Genomic DNA, 24,670 nt, shown 5'->3' with positions numbered 1-24,670 from the left:
AATCAGCTGTGAGTAGGGTGGGGCATAAGGTCTATGAAGCAGTCTGGATTAAGCCTCAGTATATCTAATGCAATGATTTTCAACCCAGAATTTTCATATGAATCAACAGGTTTATTGATCTGATGAAGAAAAAAGCACTTCAGAGCACAAATACTTGCAGCTGGCAACATACAATTGGTACAGCCATCCTCATCTCAAATGCAATACATACAATGTACTTTGCTTTGGTGCATCAGGAACTTATGGGGAGGGGGGAGGGAGGAGGGGGAGGGGGAGTGGATGATCTTGTCAAGCTATCTGTTTAGTCCTAAAGGCACATGAAAGATTCACGAACAAAAGATGGGTTGAACATGATAACGAATATGGTTAAAGTTAAAGGTTGGGTTATCAACTAAGAAATAAATGTTCATCAGACTTCACACTTTAACCCCAGTCTAACCTGAAACATTTCAGTAGAACTCGGAGATGCTGCTCAGTCAGTACTGACAATCTCACTATTTCTGACTGGTGCCAATTTATACTCTTTGGTGGATTAAGGCAAGTTTGAAAAAGACCTCACTCAGTCTAAAGTCTCAGGGTGCCTGGGATTGAACCAGGGACCTCTTGGCTGCTGGCCGAGAGTCTGAGCTGGCCGTCTACTGCGGCTGCTATTGGTATTATAGGCTTATTGTTATGTCGACCATTGTGACTTGGTAAAGTCTGTCCTGTAGAGACAACCGTCTGCACAATGATATTGATCCAATGTTACAAACACTTCAGTTGCCTGAGTTACCATCGGCGCAGCTGCCAGCATGTCATATGATATAGTCTACTTGCATGCTCACAGTACTGCTCAAAAGTAAATGTAACTACGCTCGCTGGAGTGGAGGCAACACCCATTGGTGTACCCTCAGTAGCTGTATAGGCTTCAAATTGCACAATGTTTCAGAGTGTTTAAAGGCTCAGTATTTGGCGGAGATCCTACATGTGCCAATAGGCCAGGGGAGGTTATTACCTGTGACCAGTGCTGTAGATACGGTATAACATGGTACAGTCTATCTATAATGGGTCCTGGGTTGCCTTGTACATCTTGTGGATGTGGGCGTGTTATGAATGTTTGATAGGTGAAAACTTTTAAGCTGTCATTGACAGTCAACACCTGTTATACAAAGTTGAAAACCAATTATATATTTAAAAATATTCAATTGGTTTTTCAATTTTTTACTAGCGAGAGAATACATGCCACAAGTACTAAAAGCCTTATGCCATTTGTTTGAAATTTGTAATTGAATTGGAAAATTTCCAGTTGCGTAACTGTGTACTCAATATATAAATTTCAAATCTGCCGTTCTATATTTAGTTAAATCCAATTGCTAGTCGAGATATGCCATGTCATCTGGCCACTCCCAGGCCACTTTCTTCAAAATATGTGACCCAAAACTTATGCCTGGAAATGGTCAGCGCCTATAACTGATTCACCGAATCCAGATGGAAAACTATAGTATAAGGTCGTCTACGTTTGACATGTTCTGCCAACATTCGCATGTTAATAGCTTTCGAAATATCATCCAATATGTTCAATTATTCAGTCTATTGTTGTGTTGTCTCATCAATAGTGAATAGGGCATTGCTATTGACTTGTGGTTTTACATAGTTGGCCTCATATGGCTTATCTCGGTTTGTGCCATAGTCTAAAATAGAGATGAGTTCATCGAAACGTTCTGCATTTAGATTGCTGCAGTTCAAATATGAGTTTCGTCTGTCCAACATATCCCCACCGCTCCTCACCCTGAATGTCCTGCATACTCAAAATCCTAGCAGAATGAGACCATCTCAGATTCTACGGTCCATTTTCAGGTGGTGTCCGTGCGGCTATTATATGCCTTCATTTTGAGTAACCTTCAATTTCAATTTAAAGGGAATGGCCCGCCAAAAAATGGGGAGTTTTGGACGGCCCGGTCAAAACCTTAGGCGGGAATAAGGTTTCATTGATAAATATAAGGAGTTTCAAGGCCCCCAAATCACTTGTAAGGTTCAATAGATACTGGCCTTTCATTAGTTTACCGTCTGCGTATCATTTACATACTCTCATTTTGAAAAATATGACAATATTTACGATCACGTTATTGATTTTTGCAACATTTTCGGTAACGCGCCCCTTGCGGATCTGTAAGGTACCATTCGAGTCGGATGCTTGAAAAATGCTTCGTCTCGTCGATTCGCTCGCGGATAGCAGCAACTTTTAATTGTTGGAGACGACAGAGAAGGAAGGAATATGATTATCAGTTTGATGAAAACTTTGCAAAGTTTCTTCTTGGGACTCGAAATCCATACTACTATTCTCTCCATTTTCCATTTTCTCCTCTCTCCAACTCACTACTATCGCTATTGACTGCGTAACATACACTAACATTCTTTCGCTATCATTGCTAACTTCATTTACCAGAACACTGGCCTCTTTGTAGCCGATTATGTAACCCATAGTGGAAACACCTGACAGCGCCGCCCGGCATGATCCACGTGCTATTGGCATATTTATAACTCGTAGTAAATAAGGTTGTAAAAATATGCAAATGAGATGCCGTATATGGAAACCATGGCGTCACTAAGCAGTTCTTATTTCTGCTACGGGTGGCGCTGTTGCTTGCTTCTGGAGGCGCTATTCAACCTCTTTAACTGATGCACCATATGGCTAATTATCCCAAAGGTAAAAGTTCCCACTGATTAGAAAGTTACTGCACTTTAAATCTGGCCTCAGATACCTTTTTTCGCATCTGTTGCAAGTTAGAAGTATTTTGAAACAAATGTTGGATTGTTTTTCGTGTTGCGGTGAAGCATCTTTGCAAACCATCAAGTATTTCCGATTGGGTTTATCTTTTCTGCAGTGCAGGTTTCAACAATTTGGGCAGGCACCACCAGAGGCGCCCATCTTGATAATTAATTAGCCAAGTAACACCTACTGACAAGTCCTTTATAGTTTTAACAACTCATTGTTTCTATTCTAATTAGGTTTCTATCATGTTTTATTAGGTCCAACTTGCATAAATTAACAGCGATTGATTTTTGCGCAAAATAAATATTTTTGCTGCTGACTGATTGAATATTCAAAAAGAATTTGCTTTGAAATGCCGTGGACAAATATTTTTATGGATGACAGAATGATACTGCATGTGTATTATATGGAATGGGTGTGCAAATACGTAGGCTAATTTTGTTCGTTCTGTGACATGCTAGTCTCACTTTGGTCTTACTATAAACCACATTTCACTACATTTTGCTAACAAGATGGCTTATAGATTTATACATCTCCTCGGAATTATTGGACTTCTCGATAAATGGATAACTTACAACTTATAACATGAAGTCCAGAAAAGTTAAAAAGTGTCTCAGCTTCTTGAGGAGTCTAGGCGGTTTTCCAGCTTTTCCGGTAAGAGGAGACCATCATGCACATGATGAAGCGTTGAGTTGGGTCATAGACCCAGTTTGTCTCTGTGATTATTCATTCTTAGATTAACAATTGTTGACTGGCGTGTCCTGAGCAGTACAGCTGAAAGGGTGGATGTCATCCTGGGTGCCGACAAATGATACCCAGGTTCGAGATCGACTGGACAATAAGCACCCTGGGTGCCATTACACTAGACAAACAGCACCCAGTGGCAGTACAGAAACGTCGTCCCTAAGATCCGTAAGGCAGGCAAAAAGAAGCTGGGTGCTATTTGTCTAGTGTAATGGCACCCAGGGTGCTTATTGTCCAGTTGATCTCGAACCTGGGTACCATTTGTCGGCACCCAGGACGACATCCACCCTTTCCAGCGCCAGTAGCCTTGTGTGTCAGCTGCTGTAAAACTTGCCTGGCAACAGATCTAGTTTCCTTTCTTTCTGGTGAAATGATGTGGAAATGCAATGACTGCTTTGAGCAAGGTGTCAAACCCAAGGAAAAGCGCTATTGATTCAAGTTTGATCATTATTGTCATCATTTAGTTGTAGTTACTTTCTTATGGGGTCACTCAGTTTGTCCATTGACACAATGTGATGGGTATGTCGTCCCATACTGACCCAAATAACTGCTTCATTCATTGACCTGAAAGGCTTGACGAATAAGAGGTCAGTCACTCTGCAGGTTCTGGAGGCTGCGCACCCCTGAAATATGGGGTGAATCTCGGGATGATTATCCAGTGGGTAGTTTGAAGTTTTCATTTCTAAATCATACATATCATGTAGCTTTCAGTAAACCAGTTATACTGACAAATTATGATATGCACCTGAGGAAAAAGGAGATGAAAAAACAGATGAAAACATAGATGAAATATCAGTAGTGGAAATCTAAAAATGAATAGGCATACCACCTACATATTGACTTACAAAGCATTCCTTTTCAAGCAATTTAGCATTTTGCAGCTAAGATATGGAATCCAGTATTCAGTGATTGACATACTGTAGTCATTCACATGCTCCACCACCTTGCATCTAACATTTAGAAGTGGTTGACATCAGGTGATGATGCTCATGTCTCACTACTTTATACAAACATTATGAGAAATTAAATGCACTTGACCACAGGAAGTCATACCATTGACATCCCCTCAGGGCATTCTTGCCATTCAGGTTTTTGCATCCAAAACTGGGTCAAAAGCATTCTATGATTGTTCTTGTGTCAGCTCCAGTTATTTTCATAAATTTTCTTTTTCATTCTCTTGATTGTTAAGGAAGTTATAAAAAGTTTGTTTGCAACTCTTTCATGATATTTATCTTACATGTAGGTATGAATTTTTTTCCTTGTGTTTAGGTATTTTTGACATTGTGGGTTATCAGAGAGAATAAATGTAGCCTATTTGAAATGTTTTATGTATGTGTCGGCTAGACTCTGGTGTAGTGATGCGATGGTATTGTAAATATTGAATATTGATGGAAGTCGTGGAAGCTTTTATAACTGGCTGGTACGAGAGGGGCTCATCAGCAAACATTTCATCTATCAGAGGATTGTGGCCCGAAAATCCAGAAGCTCCTGGATGTGACCAGTGAAAAGCAATTCTGGTTAAAGTGCTCTAAACCTGATGACTTCTTAAAAAAACAGGTTTTCAAATGTTCCTTGGGAGATTCCTCGGACTTGATTTGCTGCAGTTATTTTGGAAGACTGTTCCACGGCTTGCCTTGGCTGCTAATGAAAAAACTAGATTAAGGGATTCAATGAAGTGACAGCCAGTTGATGTGCATGGCCAGAGCTATTTTCTCCTTTGAATGGTGGGGCCCGATCTACTTCTCTGTCCTCATGGCAAGGCGTCTTTTAGTATTGACTTAAAACCGTATTATAATTCTGAGAACTATCTTCAATTTTACTAAAAGAAAACATTTGCGGATCTATTTTGGGAAAAATCAATCCTGAAGTGATACTTTCCTTTCATGTTTTGTGGGTCAAGTCTTTTCTCAATGATCTGACAGCTGACCATCTCAATATTATCAGATTTCTGTGTATTTTGATAGTAGTATTTGAAGAAAGTTTTGTCATGAGTTAAAAAAGTTCCGTTTTATGTTTGGCCAAGTCTACCAGTACTATTATATCTGGCCGCTGTATTCAAACCAGTTTCTCGACTTACACAACAGTATAATTAACACAGTCAATTGTTAACAAATTGTACCTAAAAGTGATATGTCACTCATTATAAAAATTATGGCGATTATGAAAATTACTAAGCTTTGTCTACACTGTTCAATGTACTCTCCTACGCATGTTTTTTTCTATCTCTCTATAAATGCAGGCACTTGACAACATGTGTTTGCCAAGTTGGCCTGCCACGTCTGTACAAATCGCATGTTCGTCAGCTTTGTTCTCTGCATGCTTATAAGTCCTGTCTAGACTTTGTGGTCTGTTGGGACGTTTTCTGTTTATGGCGGAGTCTGTTGGGAGTTTTTCTGCTTCTCGCTGAACATAACATAGCCTGAAGGAAAAGTGGCTGGAATATGCAGCAGCTCTCAGGAAAAAATTGATCTGGCAAGTCTCAGTAACTCCAGTGTAGCGTGAGTGAATATTTGAGCTCTGTCCAAAAGTCTGTCGCTTATCATATTAAAAACAATAGGGTACCAGCACTGCAGCCACCGCTACATGGTGCGGACTGTAACTTGGATATTTCATGTTGTGACATGATGTCAATTATGTCCAGGTTTTGACGTCATTTTGACACATGTGGGAGTGTAAGTCAGCGCCGCCTGTTGGGATGCTGACTCCCTATTCCATCATCGTCTGCCCGCAGTTTGCTCATCTTAACTTTTAGGGCCTACTTGCCAAATCATGATAAAAAATTTTCGAGTAGGGAATAAGAAAATGACTTTTCTACAAACCGAATACTTCAATTGATAACTGAAGCTTTTAGAATCCTCGAGGTTTTTGTGACCGTCACACAGTATCTGTATCCAGCAAGTCAGTGCTGCAATGCCACATTAGTTGATTTTATCAATTTTCAGAAATACAAAAACTGTTTTCATAAATTCTAATTCTCTCTTTACTTTTCCAGGCTTTGGCATCAGAGATTAAAGGATACGAGCAGAAGATCGTCACTCTCCAAGAAAAGAAGGAGCAATTATTGGAACGGAGCAAAGAAAGTCCTGCCTTAAAACGTAGACGGGTTCAAAGTGACGACAGTTCTGACGGGAGCACATTTCAAAGTCCGCAGTCGCTTAGTACGGAATCTCTCCCTGCCTGGAAACACGATAGCGGAATCATTCTGTCACCGGAAAGTGTTGGTAGTTTGTTGACTAGCCCTGATACGCAATCTTATCAGTCGCTGGATGCCGGGTTTCCACCAAGTCTTGCTACCACGGAGACGAGTAATTTACAGTTATTTGAACAGCGCAGTGAAACAAGGGATAATCTTGAGCAACGAGAGTTGAAATTTAGGCCCATTTCAGTTGATAACGCTATCCAACAGTTGAAACAGCAGCCATTACAGTTTGAGCAAGAAAGATTTCAGCCTTCAGAATTTTCACAGGATTTTGGAAGTTCTTTATCAAAAACAAAGGATATTTCCCCGTATTTGTTTTTCACGCTAGAGACGAATTACGTTGAGAGAGGAGAGGAGATTTCAATTCAAAACGAGTCGTATATTGTCGAAAATGACAGGCTGTATCTTGCGAAGTGGGGCGAATCTGTCACTGTCTCAGAAAGGTGCTGGGTCGTACCTGAAAGGCATGTAGTGGTGGTTAAATTGACAGGGAATGAATCTCAACCAGTTGGAGTCCAGGAAATTTGGCTTGTTCCGCCAACTGAAGTGATTATTCAGGAAAGGACACATATTTTGAGCGACGGGCAACGACTTGTTGTAAAGTCTCAAGAGAAGTTTGTATTAGACGAAAAGCTATATGCTGTGGAGCCAAATCATTCTGTGATATTGTATTGTGATTGTCTTGCCTTGGATAGCCTTGCGATGGATTATAACTATAATATGATGGATAGTCCAACCAGCGTCGATACTGTGTTAGTTGGGCCAGATCAGGCAGTCAGCCTGATGGGCCAGCCGATAAGTATCCGTCCGGGCGAATCTGTTGTTTTGCGTAATAACCAGAGTATCTGTATTGATGGCAAGACCAGGACATCGAGACATGGTCATGTGTTAGTCATACACGGCAAGCCATCATTCATCACTGAAGCATCAACAAAGTTAGTCGATGAACGCTTAATTGTCATTGTGAGCGGTTGGCCTCAAAGAATTCGCCCGGGGGAGACACGTGTCATAATGCCGGGAGAAACCGTCAAAATGGGTCAAGATGTGTTGGCGGTCCAGCGTGGTCATATGGTGCTGTTGCATGGGGTAAAATCTTCGGATACGCCTGGTTCGCCTATCGAAGGTATGGAGAGTATTGGTGAAGGTGTGTCACCAATACCGTCTGCATCGGACAGATTGAACAGAAAAACAAGAATCTCGCCAACTAGGGTTATTTCTGATGATAGGGAGAGTCCTGATGAAGTGCCATACAAGAAAGTCAAGCATTTGATCGAGACAGATGTTCAAGTACCTCACTCTGAACATTGGGAATCAATGGTAACAACATCACGTCGACGACTTGTCAAAACAAAATGCGGTGTGATAGACATTATGCCAACAACTATGATCAATTCTATATGCAATAACGTCACCTATGTCAATACACAGGTTCTTCATGAGAGTGAGAGTTCCTTACGTTTAGGAGATGCTGGTCTGTCTCTGACCATGCCCCAGGGGAGAGCGATCATGCCTATTGAATCAGTAGAGGCAACTTGTGTGAGTGATACTACCAGTATTATGCCGTCTTGCGAACACGCAGAGGAGTTGATCTTTAAACCAAGAAGATTGAAGTTAGTTAGAATTGATGATAAGCTAGTTGAAATATCTCGAGCAGAGTTTGAGATGGAAATAAGTGATGAAAACAGCAGTATGGACGAAGTGAGTTTCAATGTAGATCTGAATGGTGAAAGGCCGATGTTTACTTCTCAGTCCTCCGTGGACAGGAAAATTAGCCATGAGAGTATGCGGAGTTCAAGGTCAAGTTTTAGAAGTTCATCTGTCGGGAGCACGGGGGAACAGAGTAACAAGTCTGAGGAATTCATGGTCGCATGGAAAATACCCCATGGTGACCAAGATGTGGACATGATGGATGAGACCGCAACTGATCCCAATGGCGAAACATTCCGTCAATCAATGAATGTGAATTTGTATTCTGGTGCCTTTGTGTTGCCTGTTTCTGAGAGTACTCATTTGTTAGACACCGATGTTCCAGAAACAGAACGCTCTGAATCGTCGCTTCAGCAAAGCAGAAGACCAACACTGCAAATGAGATCTAGGCATACTATTCATGAGGAGATGCAGACTGAACACACTGACTCTCTTATATGCGTTGGCGGCCGGCCTACAATTCAGTATTCCAAGGCCATCGCTTTTGAGGAAGTAGTAGAAGAGGCGAGTGATGTGTACGAAAACAGGGCAACTATTGCTGGGGATACTGATTCTGACTTGGTAGATTCGCGTGTAGAAAACTTAGAAGATTACAGTAGAAGACATACGGTTAAGATGTTAGAAAAACAAACTGAACTTGAAAGATCTGTGATACAAACAAACGTAAAAAGTAGTGAATCTGACATTGCAGTAGAAGTTGGCATAACTGAAGGAAGCCCAGAGGAAGAAACAACCTCTGAAACATTTGATGAAACCATGGCGGACGGTAGTATCATGAAAAAGCATATCACAACAATTACTACAAAAAAGACAATCACTTCTAGAATTTGTGTGGAATCTCCCCATGGCAGTAGTCAAGGTGCTAGCAGTGATGAAGAGGATATTCCTGATATGGAGTGCTTTATGGATGTAACAGAGTCTGGAGATATGACACCGGTCAGATTGGACACTGGGGTTCAAATGGACCAAGCTGTGGGAGTGGACACTCCTGAACAGACCATTACCTCACAGGACTTGGATGATGAAACTGTAGTTGTCGATGTCTGTGAAAAGTCTCTGCAATATGAACCACACTTGTCCTCAGGTGTTGTGTCTGTTGAGGAAAGCATGGCTCAAAGTCAGAATTTGACTGAGGAGGATGCTCAGGATCTGACACGTGATATTGATACGAAGCAGGCTGCAGAAGAAGATGTGCTGGACAAGACATGTTATTCTGGTAAGACTGTGCTCATGAAGATACTTGATGATGTGAAACAGAATCCTATCAACGTGAAGGAGGAGGAGTCTTTGATTTTGTACCCAGGCGACAGTATTGACATTGGGGGAGAAAACAGGGTGATTCCAAGAGATGGTCTAATAGTGCTTCACGGGGAGCCCAGGGAACTGTTGCCTGCCATAATTACTACAGTCCCTGTGGGTTGTCCCATCAAAGTCAATGATGAAGAGAGGAAACTCGAGTTCGGTGAGAGTCTGGTGCTCGTCCAGCCTCCCTCGGGAAGTGGCGGAGTATCATTTGTGTCTGCTGAACCCGGGGAAGTGGTAAGAGTTGTAGGAGAATCTGTGATAGTGACCGAGAGTGACCTCATCAGCTTAGAAACTGGTGATGAAGTGAGAGTTGCCGACAGTAGGAAACCAGTGCCACCTGGCATGGCGATGATCTTTAAAGCCGTTCCACAACAAACCCTCTGTCGATCAGTTATATCCTGTGAAACTGTGACAACGGAACATATTGCGTATGCAACAGGGCTCTCACTGGAGCAAGTAATACAGTTGAAACCAGAACAGGTCGCTGGAGTTTTGGAACTTAATTCAGAACAGTTGGAAAAGTTGAAAGATCTCTCAACATCACAGTTCTCTATGGTTGCAACTCTTCAGCCGGAACAAATTGCAACGCTGACGATATTACCTTGGGAGGTTGTTACTAACATGTCGGACTCGCAGATCATGCATATGCGCCTTGCACCTAAAACAGTTGAGGAACTGCCGAGAGCTTCTCCTGATGAAGTAAAGTCTTTGGGACTGTCTGAAGAATTAGTGTCACAGCTTTCATCCGAGCAACTGGCTGGTATTGCATCATTAGAACCAGAGCAAGTGGCAAAGTTGATCAGTCTCCCACGTGAACAGTTCTTGTCAATAGCCGCTCTACCTCCTCAACAACTGTACACAGTAACATGGTTAACCCAGGAACAGTTGATGTCTATTACTACAGAATATGTCACACGAATATCGGAGGTTCACCGTTCAACATTTGTTGGAACTGAAACAGTGCCAGAAGCAACATCAACCAACGTTCCGCAGTTTACTACTCAACTTGTTGCAGACTTCGGATTTCCACAGGATATTGTAGAGTCATTGTCTCCAGAACAGCAGGCAAGTGTTGCAGAGTTGGCACCAGAAGAAAGATCCAAACTCCATGATGTGCCAGCAGAACAACTATGTCTCATTGCTTCATTACCTGTCGATCAAAGGGTAAAGGTCATGCAGATGCCACAGAGGTTTTTATTGACTGTCACTGTGGAGCAAATCACAGAACTTTGCACTGAAAAGGCAAAGGAGTACGAAGTGGAATACGCAACCGAAATGCTAGCTCAGGAAGCTGTAGAGAGTGGTGGGATTGGACTTGTTGATAGTGAAGCAATGGTTGAAATACAATCGGAAGTATTTCAAGACACAGAGGAAATGGATGATGTTGCAAATGAAGAAGTCCTTGACAATCTGCAGGCGATTCTTACTGAAGAACTAGGGTTACCAAAGGAATGTGTTGAAATGCTAACACCGGACCAGGTTGCAAATATCGAAGTGTTGAAACCAGAGCAACAGGCCAAGTTACATGGTATACCATCTGAACAACTGTCTCTCATAGTGTCACTACCTCATGATCAACTTTCTTGGGTTCTGCAAAAGCCAAAGGAGTACTTACTGTCAATAACAATCGAACAGATAAGGGAAATTTCTTCAGAAACCTCAGAAATGGGAGAAGTCCATTTAGTACCAGAAGCAGTCAGTCAGGAATCTGTGGAGGTTGAGGAGATGAGATTAGAGAGACCATTGGCACTTGATGTTGAGCAGTTGTCTCTGAAGACTGGTCTGCCTAAGGAACATGTTTCCATTCTCTCTCCGGAGCAGGTGGACCATATCACTGCACTCAAACCATCTCAACTTGCAAAGCTGAAATACCTGCCATTTGAGCAGGTGTCATTGATAGCTACACTCCCAGCAGACAAGTTGGCAACTGTTATGTGGATGTCTCAAGAACAGCTCACAACTGTCACTACAGAGCAGATTGGCATGATTTGCAAGCCCGACAGTCAGACGTTGATTCAACCGCCAGGTACGAAAGTGACAGATGAGAAACTTGCCTTGACAGGATTAGGCCAGGAGCAAGTCAGTGATTTGTCTCCAGATCAGGTTGCCAATGTAGCTGAGCTACAGCCAGAGCAAATAGCTAAACTAAAGGAGCTGCCTTCTGAACAGCTCTCGTTGATAACGACCCTTCCGCCACAGCAGCTGGCTACTATCTTGTGGTTATCTGATGACCAGATTGCAAATATCACCCCTGAGCAAGTCCATGAGATGATACAAGTCGAAGCAAGTGAACCAAGGATGCTCAAAAGACCTGACCTGATCCAGTCACCCATTTGTCAGGAGCCAAGAGAGGATAAAGTGACAGTGAAACAGCCACAGATCTCAGTTGAGGAGCTGACATTGAAAACTGGCCTGCCTAAAGAGCTGGTAACAGAACTTTCAGAAGAGCAAATGACTGTGATATCACAGTTAGAACCAGTGCAGCTTGCCACTCTCAAGGAATTACAACCAGAGCAGGTTTCTCTTGTCGCATCGATGCCTGCAGATCATATTGCCACCATCTTACTTGAACTGCCAGAGAAACTATCCATCCTTACTGTTGAAGATGCTGAAGAGGTGTGCGAGCCAAAAGAAGAGATGGAGAATGTGGAAGAAGTTGAACCAAGTAGGCCGAAGAATACAGTTCCTGTCGGTCAGTCTCCAGTTATTAAAGAAGTCAAGCCGCATACACCAACAGAAATGGAGATTGAAGAAATTACAGTTCAATTAGGGTTGCCAGAGGAGCATATAATTGAGCTCACACCAGAGCAAATAACCTCTATTGCAGAACTCAGACCAGAACAGGTTGAAAAGTTAAAGGTTCTGCCACCAGATCAAGTATCTTTGATTGCAACTCTACCAGCTGAGCAACTGGCGACAGTCATGTGGTTGCCTGAAGAACAGTTAACACAGCTATCTGTTGATCAGGTCTCAATGATGTGTAAAGCCAGTAGAAAAACCATTCAGATGAAAAGACCGCAGGGTATTGAGCAGGCTGCTGCTGTTGATGAGCTGAAACCTCTGACTGCATTGAGTTACACTTTGGAACATGTATCGCTAAGATGTGGATTACCACAGGAGGAGTTGATACAGATGAAACCAGAACAAATTGCCTGCATGTCAGAACTACCAGAAGATCAGATCGAGAAATTCAAGGAGTTACCATCAGAACAGGCCTTGTTGATTGCAACCCTCCCGCCTGATCAGTTGGCTACCATCATGTGGTTGTCACCAGAGCAGTTGACTAGTTTGTCACAAGACCAAGTCCAACAGATGCGACAGCCAAAGGTTGAACAGTCTGCCTCTATGCAATTTAGAGAAACAGCCACGCCAAAAACCTATTCGATTGATGAGCTGAGTGCAACCATGGGGATGCCAAAGGAACAGCTTCTAACATGGACTCCTGAGCAAAGAGCAAATGTGTCTGAGCTGAAACCAGAGCAGGCAGAAATGCTAAGACAGCTTCCTGCGGAACAGGCTTCAATGATAGCTACTCTTCCCTCCCAACAACTGGCAACTACTTTGCTGATACCTGAAGAACAGTTAGCAGCCATATCTGTGGATGATATCGCAGTCATGCTGAGTGCTGGTGAGAAACTGACAGAACCTGATTTAGTGCCTTCAGTTCATGATACCAAAACTGTGGACTTTGAAGAGGTTTCTGTTGTGGATATGGTCGCTAATGGTGGGATACCATTTGTAAAGGCTGAAGAAGCTGAGGTATTGCGTGGAATGCCTCAGGAATCAAGGAAAATGGATAGGGAGCCAGAACAAAAACAAGAAATAACACCTGATAAAGACGAAATTCCTGTTATCATAGATACAAGTGACAAATCTGTTGTAAAAACGGATGTGAAACTACCTGCAGTCATAGATGAAAGTCGAAAGGTTAGTGTTGGAGATGATGAAGATAAATCGGTGTCAACAGAGACGACGGATACCTATAATACAGAGACTGTGTACACAGAAAGCTCAGAAACGTTCAGTGATCAGTCAACCGAGGGAGAGTCTTCAGAGATTGGAGATGAAGAGTCCTCAGAGATTGAAGAGTTCCCTGAAGAAATTGAAGTAGGGGATGGAAAAGATCAACAGCCGGTTGATTTTGATAGCTCAACAGACGAAGAAGGTATTCCTGATGTTGTCGAGAAGTATTCAGGCAATGTTATTGTTGAAGAGGCTCAGGAACCACCTGTTCCAAAAGAAGTTGCTGCTCAGAAGCTTGATACTGAGCCAGCAGTTCTAGAAAAGGATTCAGGGATAGATAGAGAAGTCACTGAAGAAGTCTCACAGCCAGATACCACCAAAACTGAGGGATCAGATGAAGAAACTGACGAGTCCATAACCGAGTCTGAAAGTGAAGCTGAGGAGTCCCCTGGACAAGTCGACAATGAAATTTTCAATCCGCTAAAGGAGCCACTTGAAGATGTGTCTTCGTCAGGGAAAACTGTTCCTTCTGTTACTCTCATCGAGCAAACTACTGAATCTGTTGCAGTTGAAGTGGTTTCTGAACAGATTTCTGTTTCGGAACCTGATGTTTTGGAGGGAGATGAACAGGTTAGAGAACCAGAGCCAGAGAAAAACCCTGAGCCAGAGCAGAAAGAAAGTGATGAAGAAACTGAGGAATCAGAGACAGAATCTGAAACTGAAGCTGAGGGTACCTCCCAAGAACCAGAGGAACCACCTAAAGATTTACCTACCGGGGAAAAACCTGTTTCTTCCATCACTGAGCAAGCTCGGGAATCTGTCGCCATTGAAGTGGCTTCTGAGCAGATTTCTGTTTCTGAACCTGAAGTTCTGGTAAGGGATGAGTGGGTTAGAAAACCTGTGGCAGAGATAAAAGCTGAACCAGACCAAGAAGAAAGTGGTGAAGAAACTGAAGAATCAGACACAGAAACTGAAACTGAGGGTTCCAATGATCAAGTGGATGGTGATGTTTCCCAAGAACCAGAGAAACCAGTTGAAGATTTACCCTATGTGGAGAAACCTGTTTCTTCTATCACTGAGCAAGCTTCAGAATCTGTTGAAGTGAATTCCTCTGTTGTGAAGGGAACTTTTTACATCCAGGAACAAGTTACGGCATCTGTAGCTGCAGAAGTGGAGACACAGCAAATGGTTATCAATGCACCAGACATTTTGGAAAGGGAACCAAGGGAACAAACTGGCATAACAGATGGACCAGACACTGTACCAACTGTTTCTTGGTTGTCAGAAGATCAACAGGCTGGCCTCACACCTGAGCAAGTCATAAGTATTTCTGAACTCAAATTTACACCAGAACAGGCATCAGCTGTTGCAACGCTTCCACCAGATCAGATCTCAACTCTAACTTGGATGACTCAAGAACAGTGTGCCTCCTTGTCACCAGAAGAGGTGGTACAGATCTCTAAGCTCGAGTTCAGCCCAGAACAGGCATCAGCCGTTGCAACACTTCCACCAGAGCAGATCGCAACTCTTACTTGGATGACCCAGGAACAGTGTGCTTCCCTGTCACCAGAAAAGGTGGTACAGATCTCCAAGTTAGAGTTCAGCCCAGAACAGGCATCAGCTGTTGCAACACTTCCACCAGAGCAGATCGCAACTCTTACTTGGATGACTCAGGAACAGTGTGCCTCCCTCTCACCAGATGAAGTGGTACAGATCTCCAAGTTAGAGTTCAGTCCAGAGCAGGCATCAGCCGTTGCAACTATTCCACCAGATCAGATCGCTACTTTGACATGGATGACCCAGGAACAGTGCTCCTCTCTGTCACCAGAGGAAGTGGTACAGATCTCCAAGATAGATTTCAGCCCAGAACAGGCATCAGCCGTTGCAACACTTCCACCAGAGCAGATCGCAACTCTGACTTGGATGACCCAGGAACAGTGTGCCTCCCTGTCACCAGAAGAGGTGGTACAGATCTCCAAGATAGAGTTCAGCCCAGAACAGGCAACAGCTGTTGCAACACTTCCACCAGAGCAGATCGCAACTCTGACTTGGATGACCCAGGAACAGTGTGCTTCCCTGTCGCCAGAAAAGGTGGTACAGATCTCCAAGCTAGAGTTCAGCCCAGAACAGGCATTAGCCATTGCAACACTTCCACCAGAGCAGATCTCAACTCTGACTTGGATGACCCAGGAACAGTGTGCTTCCCTGACGCCAGAAGAGGTGGTACAGATCTCCAAGATAGAGTTCAGCTCAGAACAGGCATCAGCTGTTGCTACACTTCCACCAGAGCAGATTGCAACTCTGACTTGGATGACTCAGGAACAGTGTGCCTCCCTATCACCAGAAGAGGTGGTACAGATCTCCAAGTTAGAGTTCAGCCCAGAACAGGCATCAGCTGTTGCAACACTTCCACCAGAGCAGATCGCAACTCTTACTTGGATGACTCAGGAACAGTGTGCCTCCCTCTCACCAGATGAAGTGGTACAGATCTCCAAGTTAGAGTTCAGTCCAGAGCAGGCATCAGCCGTTGCAACACTTCCACCAGAGCAGATCGCAACTCTGACTTGGATGACCCAGGAACACTGCTCCTCTCTATCACCAGAAGTGGTGGTACAGATCTCCAAGTTAGAGTTCAGTCCAGAACAGGCATCAGCCGTTGCAACACTTCCACCAGAGCAGATTGCAACTCTGACTTGGATGACTCAAGAACAATGTGCCTCCCTATCACCAGAAGAGGTAGTACAGATCTCCAGGTTAGAGTTCAGCCCACAACAGGCATCAGCTGTTGCAAAACTTCCACCAGATCAGATCTCAACTCTGACATGGATAACCAAGGAACAGTGTGCCTCCCTGTCACCAGAAGAGGTGGTACAGATCTCCAAGTTAGAGTTCAGCCCGGAACAGGCATTAGCGATTGCAACACTTCCACCAGAGCAGATTGCAACTCTGACTTGGATGACCCAGGAACAGTGTGCCTCTCTATCACCAGAAGAGGTGGTACAGATCTCCAAGTTAGAGTTCAGTCCAGAGCAGGCATCAGCCATTGCAACACTTCCACCAGAGCAGATCGCAACTCTGACATGGATGACCCAGGAACATTGTGCCTCCCTGTCACCAGAAGAGGTGGTACAGATCTCCAAGTTGGAGTTCAGCCCTGAACAGGCATCAGCCGTTGCAACACTTCCACCAGAGCAGATCTCAACTCTGACATGGATGACCCAGGAACAGTGTGCCTCCCTGTCACCAGAAGAGGTGGTACAGATCTCCCAGTTAAAGTTCAGTCCAGAGCAGGCCTCAGCCATTGCAACACTTCCACCAGACCAGATTGCAACTCTGACTTGGATGACTCAGGAACAGTGTGCCTCTCTATCACCAGAAGAGGTGGTACAGATCTCCAAGTTAGAGTTCAGTCCAGAACAGGCAACAGCCGTTGCAACACTTCCACCAGAGCAGATTTCAACTCTGACTTGGATGACCCAGGAACAGTGTGCCTCTCTATCACCAGAAGAGGTAGTACAGATCTCCAAGTTAGAGTTCAGCCCAGAACAGGCATCAGCCGTTGCAACACTTCCACCAAAGCAGATCGCAACTCTGACATGGATGACCCAGGAACAGTGTGCCTCCCTGTCACCAGAAGAGGTGGTACAGATCTCCAAGTTGGAGTTCAGCCCAGAACAGGCATCAGCCGTTGCAACACTTCCACCAGAGCAGATCTCAACTCTGACATGGATGACCCAGGAACAGTGTGCCTCCCTGTCACCAGAAGAGGTGGTACAGATCTCCAAGTTAGAGTTCAGCCCGGAACAGGCATTAGCGATTGCAACACTTCCACCAGAGCAGATCGCAACTCTGACATGGATGACCCAGGAACAGTGTGCCTCCCTGTCACCAGAAGAGGTGGTACAGATCTCCCAGTTAAAGTTCAGTCCAGAGCAGGCCTCAGCCATTACAACACTTCCACCAGAGCAGATTGCAACTCTGACTTGGATGACCCAGGAACAGTGTGCCTCTCTATCACCAGAAGAGGTGGTACAGATCTCCAAGTTAGAGTTCAGTCCAGAGCAGGCATCAGCCATTGCAACACTTCCACCAGAGCAGATCGCAACTCTGACATGGATGACCCAGGAACAGTGTGCCTCCCTGTCACCAGAAGAGGTGGTACAGATCTCCAAGTTGGAGTTCAGCCCAGAACAGGCATCAGCCGTTGCAACACTTCCACCAGAGCAGATCTCAACTCTGACATGGATGACCCAGGAACAGTGTGCCTCCCTGTCACCAGAAGAGGTGGTACAAATCTCCAAGTTAGAGTTCAGTCCAGAACAGGCATCAGCCGTTGCAACACTTCCACCAGAGCAGATCGCAACTCTGACATGGATGACCCAGGAACAGTGTGCCTCCCTGTCACCAGAAGAGGTGGTACAGATCTCCAAGTTGGAGTTCAGCCCAGAACAGGCATTAGCAGTTGCAACACTTCCACCAGAGCGGATCTCAACTCTGACTTGGATGACCCATGAACAGTGTGCTTCCCTGTCTCCAGAAGAGGTGGTACATATCTCCAAGTTAGAGTTCAGCCCAGAACAGGCATCAGCCATTGCAACACTTCCACCAGAGCAGATCGCAACTCTGACATGGATGACCCAGGAACAGTGTACCTCCCTGTCACCAGAAGAGGTGGTACAGATCTCCAAGTTGGAGTTCAGCCCAGAACAGGCATTAGTGGTTGCAACACTTCCACCAGAGCAGATCTCAACTCTGACATGGATGACCCAGGAACAGTGTGCCTCCCTGTCACCAGAAGAGGTTGTACAGATCTCCCAGTTAAAGTTCAGTCCGGAGCAGGCCTCAGCCATTGCAACACTTCCACCAGAGCAGATTGCAACTCTGACTTGGATGACACAGGAACAGTGTGCCTCTCTATCACCAGAAGAGGTGGTACAGATCTCCAAGTTAGTGTTCAGTCCAGAGCAGGCATCAGCCATTGCAACACTTCCACCAGAGCAGATCACAACTCTGACATGGATGACCCAAGAACAGTGCGCTTCCCTGTCGCCAGAAGATGTGGTACAGATCTCCAAGTTGGAGTTCAGTCCAGAACAGGCATCAGCCGTTGCAACACTTCCACCAGAGCAGATCGCAACTCTGACATGGATGACCAAGGAACAGTGTGCCTCCCTGTCACCAGAAGAGGTGGTACAGATCTCCCAGTTAAAGTTTAGTCCAGAGCAGGCATCAGCCATTGCAACACTTCCACCAGAGCAGATTGCAACTCTGACTTGGATGACTCAGGAACAGTGTGCCTCTCTATCACCAGAAGAGGTGGTACAGATCTCCAAGTTAGAGTTCAGTCCAGAGCAGGCATCAGCCATTGCAACACTTCCACCAGAGCAGATCACAACTTTGACATGGATGACTCAGGAACAGTGTGCCTCCCTGTCACCAGAAGAGGTGGTACAGATCTCCAAGTTAGAGTTCAGTCCAGAGCAGGCATCAGCCATTGCAACACTTCCACCAGAGCAGATCACAACTTTGACATGGATGACTCAGGAACAGTGTGCCTCCCTGTCACCAGAAGAGGTGGTACAGATCTCCAAGTTGAAGTTCAGCCCAGAACAGGCATCAGCCGTTGCAACACTTCCACCAGAGCAGATCTCAACTCTGACATGGATGACCCAGGAACAGTGTGCCTCCCTGTCACCAGAAGAGGTGGTACAGATCTCCAAGTTAGAGTTCAGTCCAGAGCAGGCATCAGCCATTGCAACAATTCCAGCAGTGCAAGTTTCAAAACTCATGCGGTTTGACAAAGAACAGTATTGTTCACTGACTCCTGACCAGATAGTGCTACTGTCAAGTCTGGAACTCTCAACTGATCAGATTAGATACTTGGACAGCGAGGAACTGATGCATCTGACACAGATAGCCAAAAACCCAGACCAGGCTAAATGTTTGTCTTTGTTACCTCCCAGCCAGTTGGAGACTGTCGCATGCTTCACCAGTGATCAGGTTGATGCATTTACACCTGAGGAATTAGTACAAGTGAGTGCCACGTGTTACAAACTTGCCTTGTCAAAGGAATATATGGAATTATTCACACCTGAGCAACTGATAGAGTTGTCAAGCATGGATCTCAGTCCAGAACAGACAGAGGGGCTTACACCAGAACAGGTGTGTATTTTGGTTAACTTTCATCTTTCTCCTAATGAGCTGAGCAAACTAAGGAAAGAGGAGATATTAGAGCTCATCAAATTGGGTGATCAGGCACCTGACATTTCAACATTACCACCTGAACAGCTGACTACACTCACCTGGTTCACAGAGGAACAATCGAAGAACATGACACCAGAACAAAAAATAGCTGTGTCAAAGCTATCCTGTGACCAGGATTACACTCCAGAATATATCCAAAAACTGACAACATTCCAACTTGAGCAATTAGTTGAGCTCAAAATGAGCCCAGAGCAGGCTAAGGGCCTTTCACCAGAGGAATTGGCAAGGTTAGCAGACCTTGGGCTTCATTCTGATCAGGTAGATGGTCTTTCTCGAGAGCAGATATTGTTCTTATTGAACATGGTACTTACCAGTGACCAGATCAGGGAACTTGACAGTGAACAATTGAAGGCGCTAGTCAATCTGACACCAGAGCAGGTAAAATATCTTGCACCAGATGAGCTGCAATTGTTAGTAGGATTCCATCTAACACCAGAACAGATCAAAGATCTTTCACCAGATGAGTTACAGTTGTTGGTAGGACTCCATCTGACACCAGAGCAGGTAAAAGATCTTTCACCAGATGAGCTGCAATTGTTAGTAGGACTCCATCTGACACCAGAACAGGTCAAAGATCTTCCACCAGATGAGCTGCAATCATTGGTAGGACTCCATATGACTCCAGAGCAGGTAAAAGATCTTTCACCAGATGAGCTGCAATTGTTAGTAGGACTCCATCTGACACCAGAACAGGTCAAAGATCTTCCACCAGATGAGCTGCAATCATTGGTAAGACTCCATATGACTCCAGAACAGGTCAAAGATCTTTCACCAGAAGAGCTTAAAGTACTGATTGGGTTAAATCTGAATCCTCATCAAATAAGTAGTCTTCCAGCATTACAACTGATGGCTCTTGTTGAGTTGCATCTGACCCCTGAACAAGTCATTGATATGTCACCTTCTGACTTAGCACAGCTTGCTTACCTGCAGCTCACACCGGAACAAGTTTCAGAACTGAATGCAGATCAACTCAAATTGTTGCTCAATTTGGATCTCACATCCAGACAAGTGGAAGCCCTGTCTCCCACCCAGATTGCCTCTCTCGCCACTATGCCTTTGACCCCAGAGGAAGTGTCCGACATGTCACCAGACCAGTTGATTCTCCTGACACAGCTTGGCTTGACACCAGAGGATATGTCCACCTTACTTGCGAGTAACATCAATCTTGTTTGTGTGATGTCACTTACACCGGAAAATGTTTCGTCCCTCATGGAGCTGAGCCCAGATTCACTTGAACAAGTTGAAAAGCTGAGACTACACCCATCCCAGCTGAAGGAGCTCTCACCAGAGCATCTGACTGTCTTGGTGCAGCTGGGATTGGACCCTGAGCAGATCGTTGGTCTGTCGTCTGCTCAGCTAAGCAACTTGGCAAGTCTTCATTTAAGTACTGAACAAGTTGCTGGACTCTCTCAAGAGGAGATGGCTAAGCTTGCCGGGGTTGAAATCGCTCTGGAACAGAAGCAGAATCTGCAGTTGGACCCAGTAAAACAATTGCTGCAGATGGGCTTCAGCACAGCACAAGTGAAAGGAGTGCCATCAGAACAATTATCTGCCCTAGCCGGATTAGAATTGACAGCTGGACAGGTCAAAGGCCTTACACCAGAAGAGTTGACAGAGCTGTCTGCTCTTGGGCTGACTCCAGAACAAGTGAAAGGCCTTGATTCAGAGCAGCTGAGACTGCTGGCAGGTTTTGGTCTTTCCACTGACCAGATTACAGGATTGGATGCAAAGACCTTGGCATCACTTACGCTCCTTTTGCTTACTCCAGACCAGGTTAATGGTCTAACACCAGAGGAGTTATCTGAGCTGGTTGGCCTTGGACTGTCTCCAGATCAGCTGAAGGGTCTAACTCCAGAGGAGTTATCTAAACTGATCAGCCTTGGACTGTCACCAGATCAACTGAAGGGTCTAACTCCAGAGGAGCTATCTAAACTGATCAGCCTTGGACTGTCACCAGATCAGCTGAAGGGTCTAACTCCAGAGGAGCTATCTAAACTGATCAGCCTTGGACTTTCACCAGATCAGCTGAAGGGTCTAACTCCAGAGGGGTTATCTGAATTGATCAGCCTTGGACTGTCACCAGATCAGCTGAAGGGTCTAACACCAGATGAGCTATCGAAACTGATCAGCCTTGGACTGTCACCAGATCAGCTGAAGGGTCTAACACCAGATGAGCTATCTAAACTGATCAGCCTTGGACTGTCACCAGATCAGCTGAAGGGTCTAACACCAGATGAGCTATCTAAACTGATCAGCCTTGGACTGTCACCAGATCAGCTGAGGGTTCTAACTCCAGAGGAGTTATCTAAATTGGCCAATCTCAAATTGTCTTCAGATCAGATTGCTGGTCTTTCCTCTGATCAGCTAAGTTACTTGACCAGAATTGGATTCACTCCAGAACAGCTATCAGCCTTGAATGCAGATCAAATAAAGAAGTCACTGACATTTGGAATTGATAATAATGATGTACAAGATCTCAAGAAGGAAGAGTTGAGCGGCTTGATGAAGCTTAGACTGACTCCAAAACATGTTGGTTTATTGTCCCCAGAGGAGAGAATAGTGTTCATAAAACTGGGTTGGAGCCCTGAACAACTGGAGGGACTGTCCCCGGAGCAAATCAAGGAACTGGTCGCTCTACGTCTGACACCTTACCAGATTGAATCTTTAACACCTGAAGAGTTACAGAGGCTCATTGGCCTTGGACTGAAATTGGATAGTGTTGATGGGCTTACGTCAGATCAGATCTCCAATCTTCTGAAGTTGAACCTCAGTCCTGATCAGCATCGTGAGTTGTCCGCTGGACAAATTGGTCTGTTGCTGCAGCTTAATCCGACAGAAGACCAGCTCAAGAATCTTTCTTATGAGCAACTGCTTCTTCTTATTGCACTGCAGTTATCGCCTGAACAGTTCCATGGCCTGTCATCAGATGAGTTGATGTTGCTTGCCAGTTTGTATCTGCAGCCAAACCAGATTGAAGGACTGTCACCTGAGGAACTGATTTCGTTGACACAACTACTGCTGAATCCAAAACAGTTGCATAATCTCAAATCGGACCAGCTGAAATTACTGATAGGTCTGAATCTCAAACCTGAGCAGTTGAAAGACCTGACTGTAGAGGAACTGAAACTGTTGATTGGCCTACACCTTACTCCAGATCAACTTGAAAACCTCTCAGCAGAGCAACTTAAATTGTTGATTGGACTGCATCTTACTCCAGACCAACTGGAAGGCCTCTCAGCAGATGAACTGAAGTTCTCGATTGGACTACACCTTACTCCAGACCAACTGAAAGGCCTCTCAGCAGATGAAGTGAAGTTCTTGATTGGCCTACACCTTACTCCAGATCAACTTGAAAACCTCTCAGCAGAGCAACTTAAATTGTTGATTGGACTACACCTTACTCCAGACCAACTGAAAGGCCTCTCAGCAGATGAAGTGAAGTTCTTGATTGGACTACACCTTACTCCAGACCAACTGAAAGGCCTCTCAGCAGATGAAGTGAAGTTCTTGATTGGACTACACCTTACTCCAGACCAACTGAAAGGCCTCTCAGCAGATGAACTGAAGTTCTTGATTGGACTACATCTTACTCCAGACCAACTGAAAGGCCTCTCAGCAGATGAACTGAAGTTCTTGATTGGACTACACCTTATTCCAGACCAACTGAAAGGCCTCTCAGCAGATGAAGTGAAGTTCTTGATTGGACTACACCTTACTCCAGACCAACTGAAAGGCCTCTCAGCAGATGAACTGAAGTTCTTGATTGGACTACACCTTATTCCAGACCAACTGAAAGGCCTCTCAGCAGATGAACTGAAGTTCTTGATTGGACTACACCTTACTCCAGACCAACTGAAAGGCCTCTCAGCAGAGGAACTGAAATTGTTGGTGAGGCTGAACCTTAAACCAGAACAAGTCAGTCGACTGACTGCCCAACAACTGAAGTTACTGGTTGGACTTCGCCTATCACCTGAACAAGTCTGTGAACTGAATCCACAAGAAGTTGGACACTTGGTAGGAATGCAGCTGACTCCTGAACAGGTCAAAGGACTGACACGAGAGCAGCTAATCTTGTTAATTTCTCTCGGATTGACTCCAGAACAACTCAGATACTTACGAGAAAATAACGCATCAATTTTCATGATCTTGATATTCTCAAAATATCAAATTGATGGGCTCTCACCATCTGAGTTGTATCGGTTAGGATCACTCGGCCTATCGGCAGACCAGACCTCGTCACTGACACCGGGGCAGCTGTCGACATTAGCTGCTTCAGATATTTCATCGGATCAGGTTGCTGGGCTTTCTCCAGACGAGCTTTCCCGGTTCGGCACCCAGATATACAAACAAGAAGTCGAAGATGTCTCCAGTCAACCAAGAGGATTTGAAATTGAAACAGCTGCAGGATCTGGACCAGAATTTGCAGCCACACAACAGGTAATAATTTTGAAATTATCAAGTTCCTGTCCTGCTGGCTTCATACCGTACATGTGTCATATCAATTCTGGTAATACTGTGGTCGTCCTGAAAGCCTTCAAAATTTTTAAGCACTCCAAGCTAAGTGGAAACTGTGGAAGTGTTCGCAATGTGAAAAGTCGATAATCACATTATTGATAATGATCAAATTTCTATTCCAGCCTGTAAATGGGTCAAATTTTTTTCCACTCATTCCTGCATTTATAGTTTTGAATGCTCTGCACCATTTTTTGCTCGAATACATCAAATTTTTCGATTCA

At 44.6% G+C, this 24,670-nt stretch overlaps 1 protein-coding gene across 1 annotated transcript in view; it reads left to right on the top strand.

The window, feature by feature from the left end:
- The window catches only part of LOC135485644 (uncharacterized), a 60,002-nt gene that overhangs the window by 5,353 nt on the left and 29,979 nt on the right, over positions 1–24,670 (top strand). The window contains exon 5 of the mRNA XM_064767927.1: positions 6,489–24,371. Within this exon, the coding sequence (XP_064623997.1) occupies positions 6,489–24,371 (17,883 nt within the window). The remainder of the gene's footprint in view (positions 1–6,488; positions 24,372–24,670) is intronic.

The sequence above is a fragment of the Lineus longissimus genome, chromosome 3 (genome assembly GCF_910592395.1).
Source record: "Lineus longissimus chromosome 3, tnLinLong1.2, whole genome shotgun sequence".
Lineage (NCBI taxonomy): Eukaryota > Metazoa > Nemertea > Pilidiophora > Heteronemertea > Lineidae > Lineus > Lineus longissimus.
Note: the sequence above shows the minus strand (reverse complement) of the source record. Positions and strands in the feature narration are given on the sequence as shown.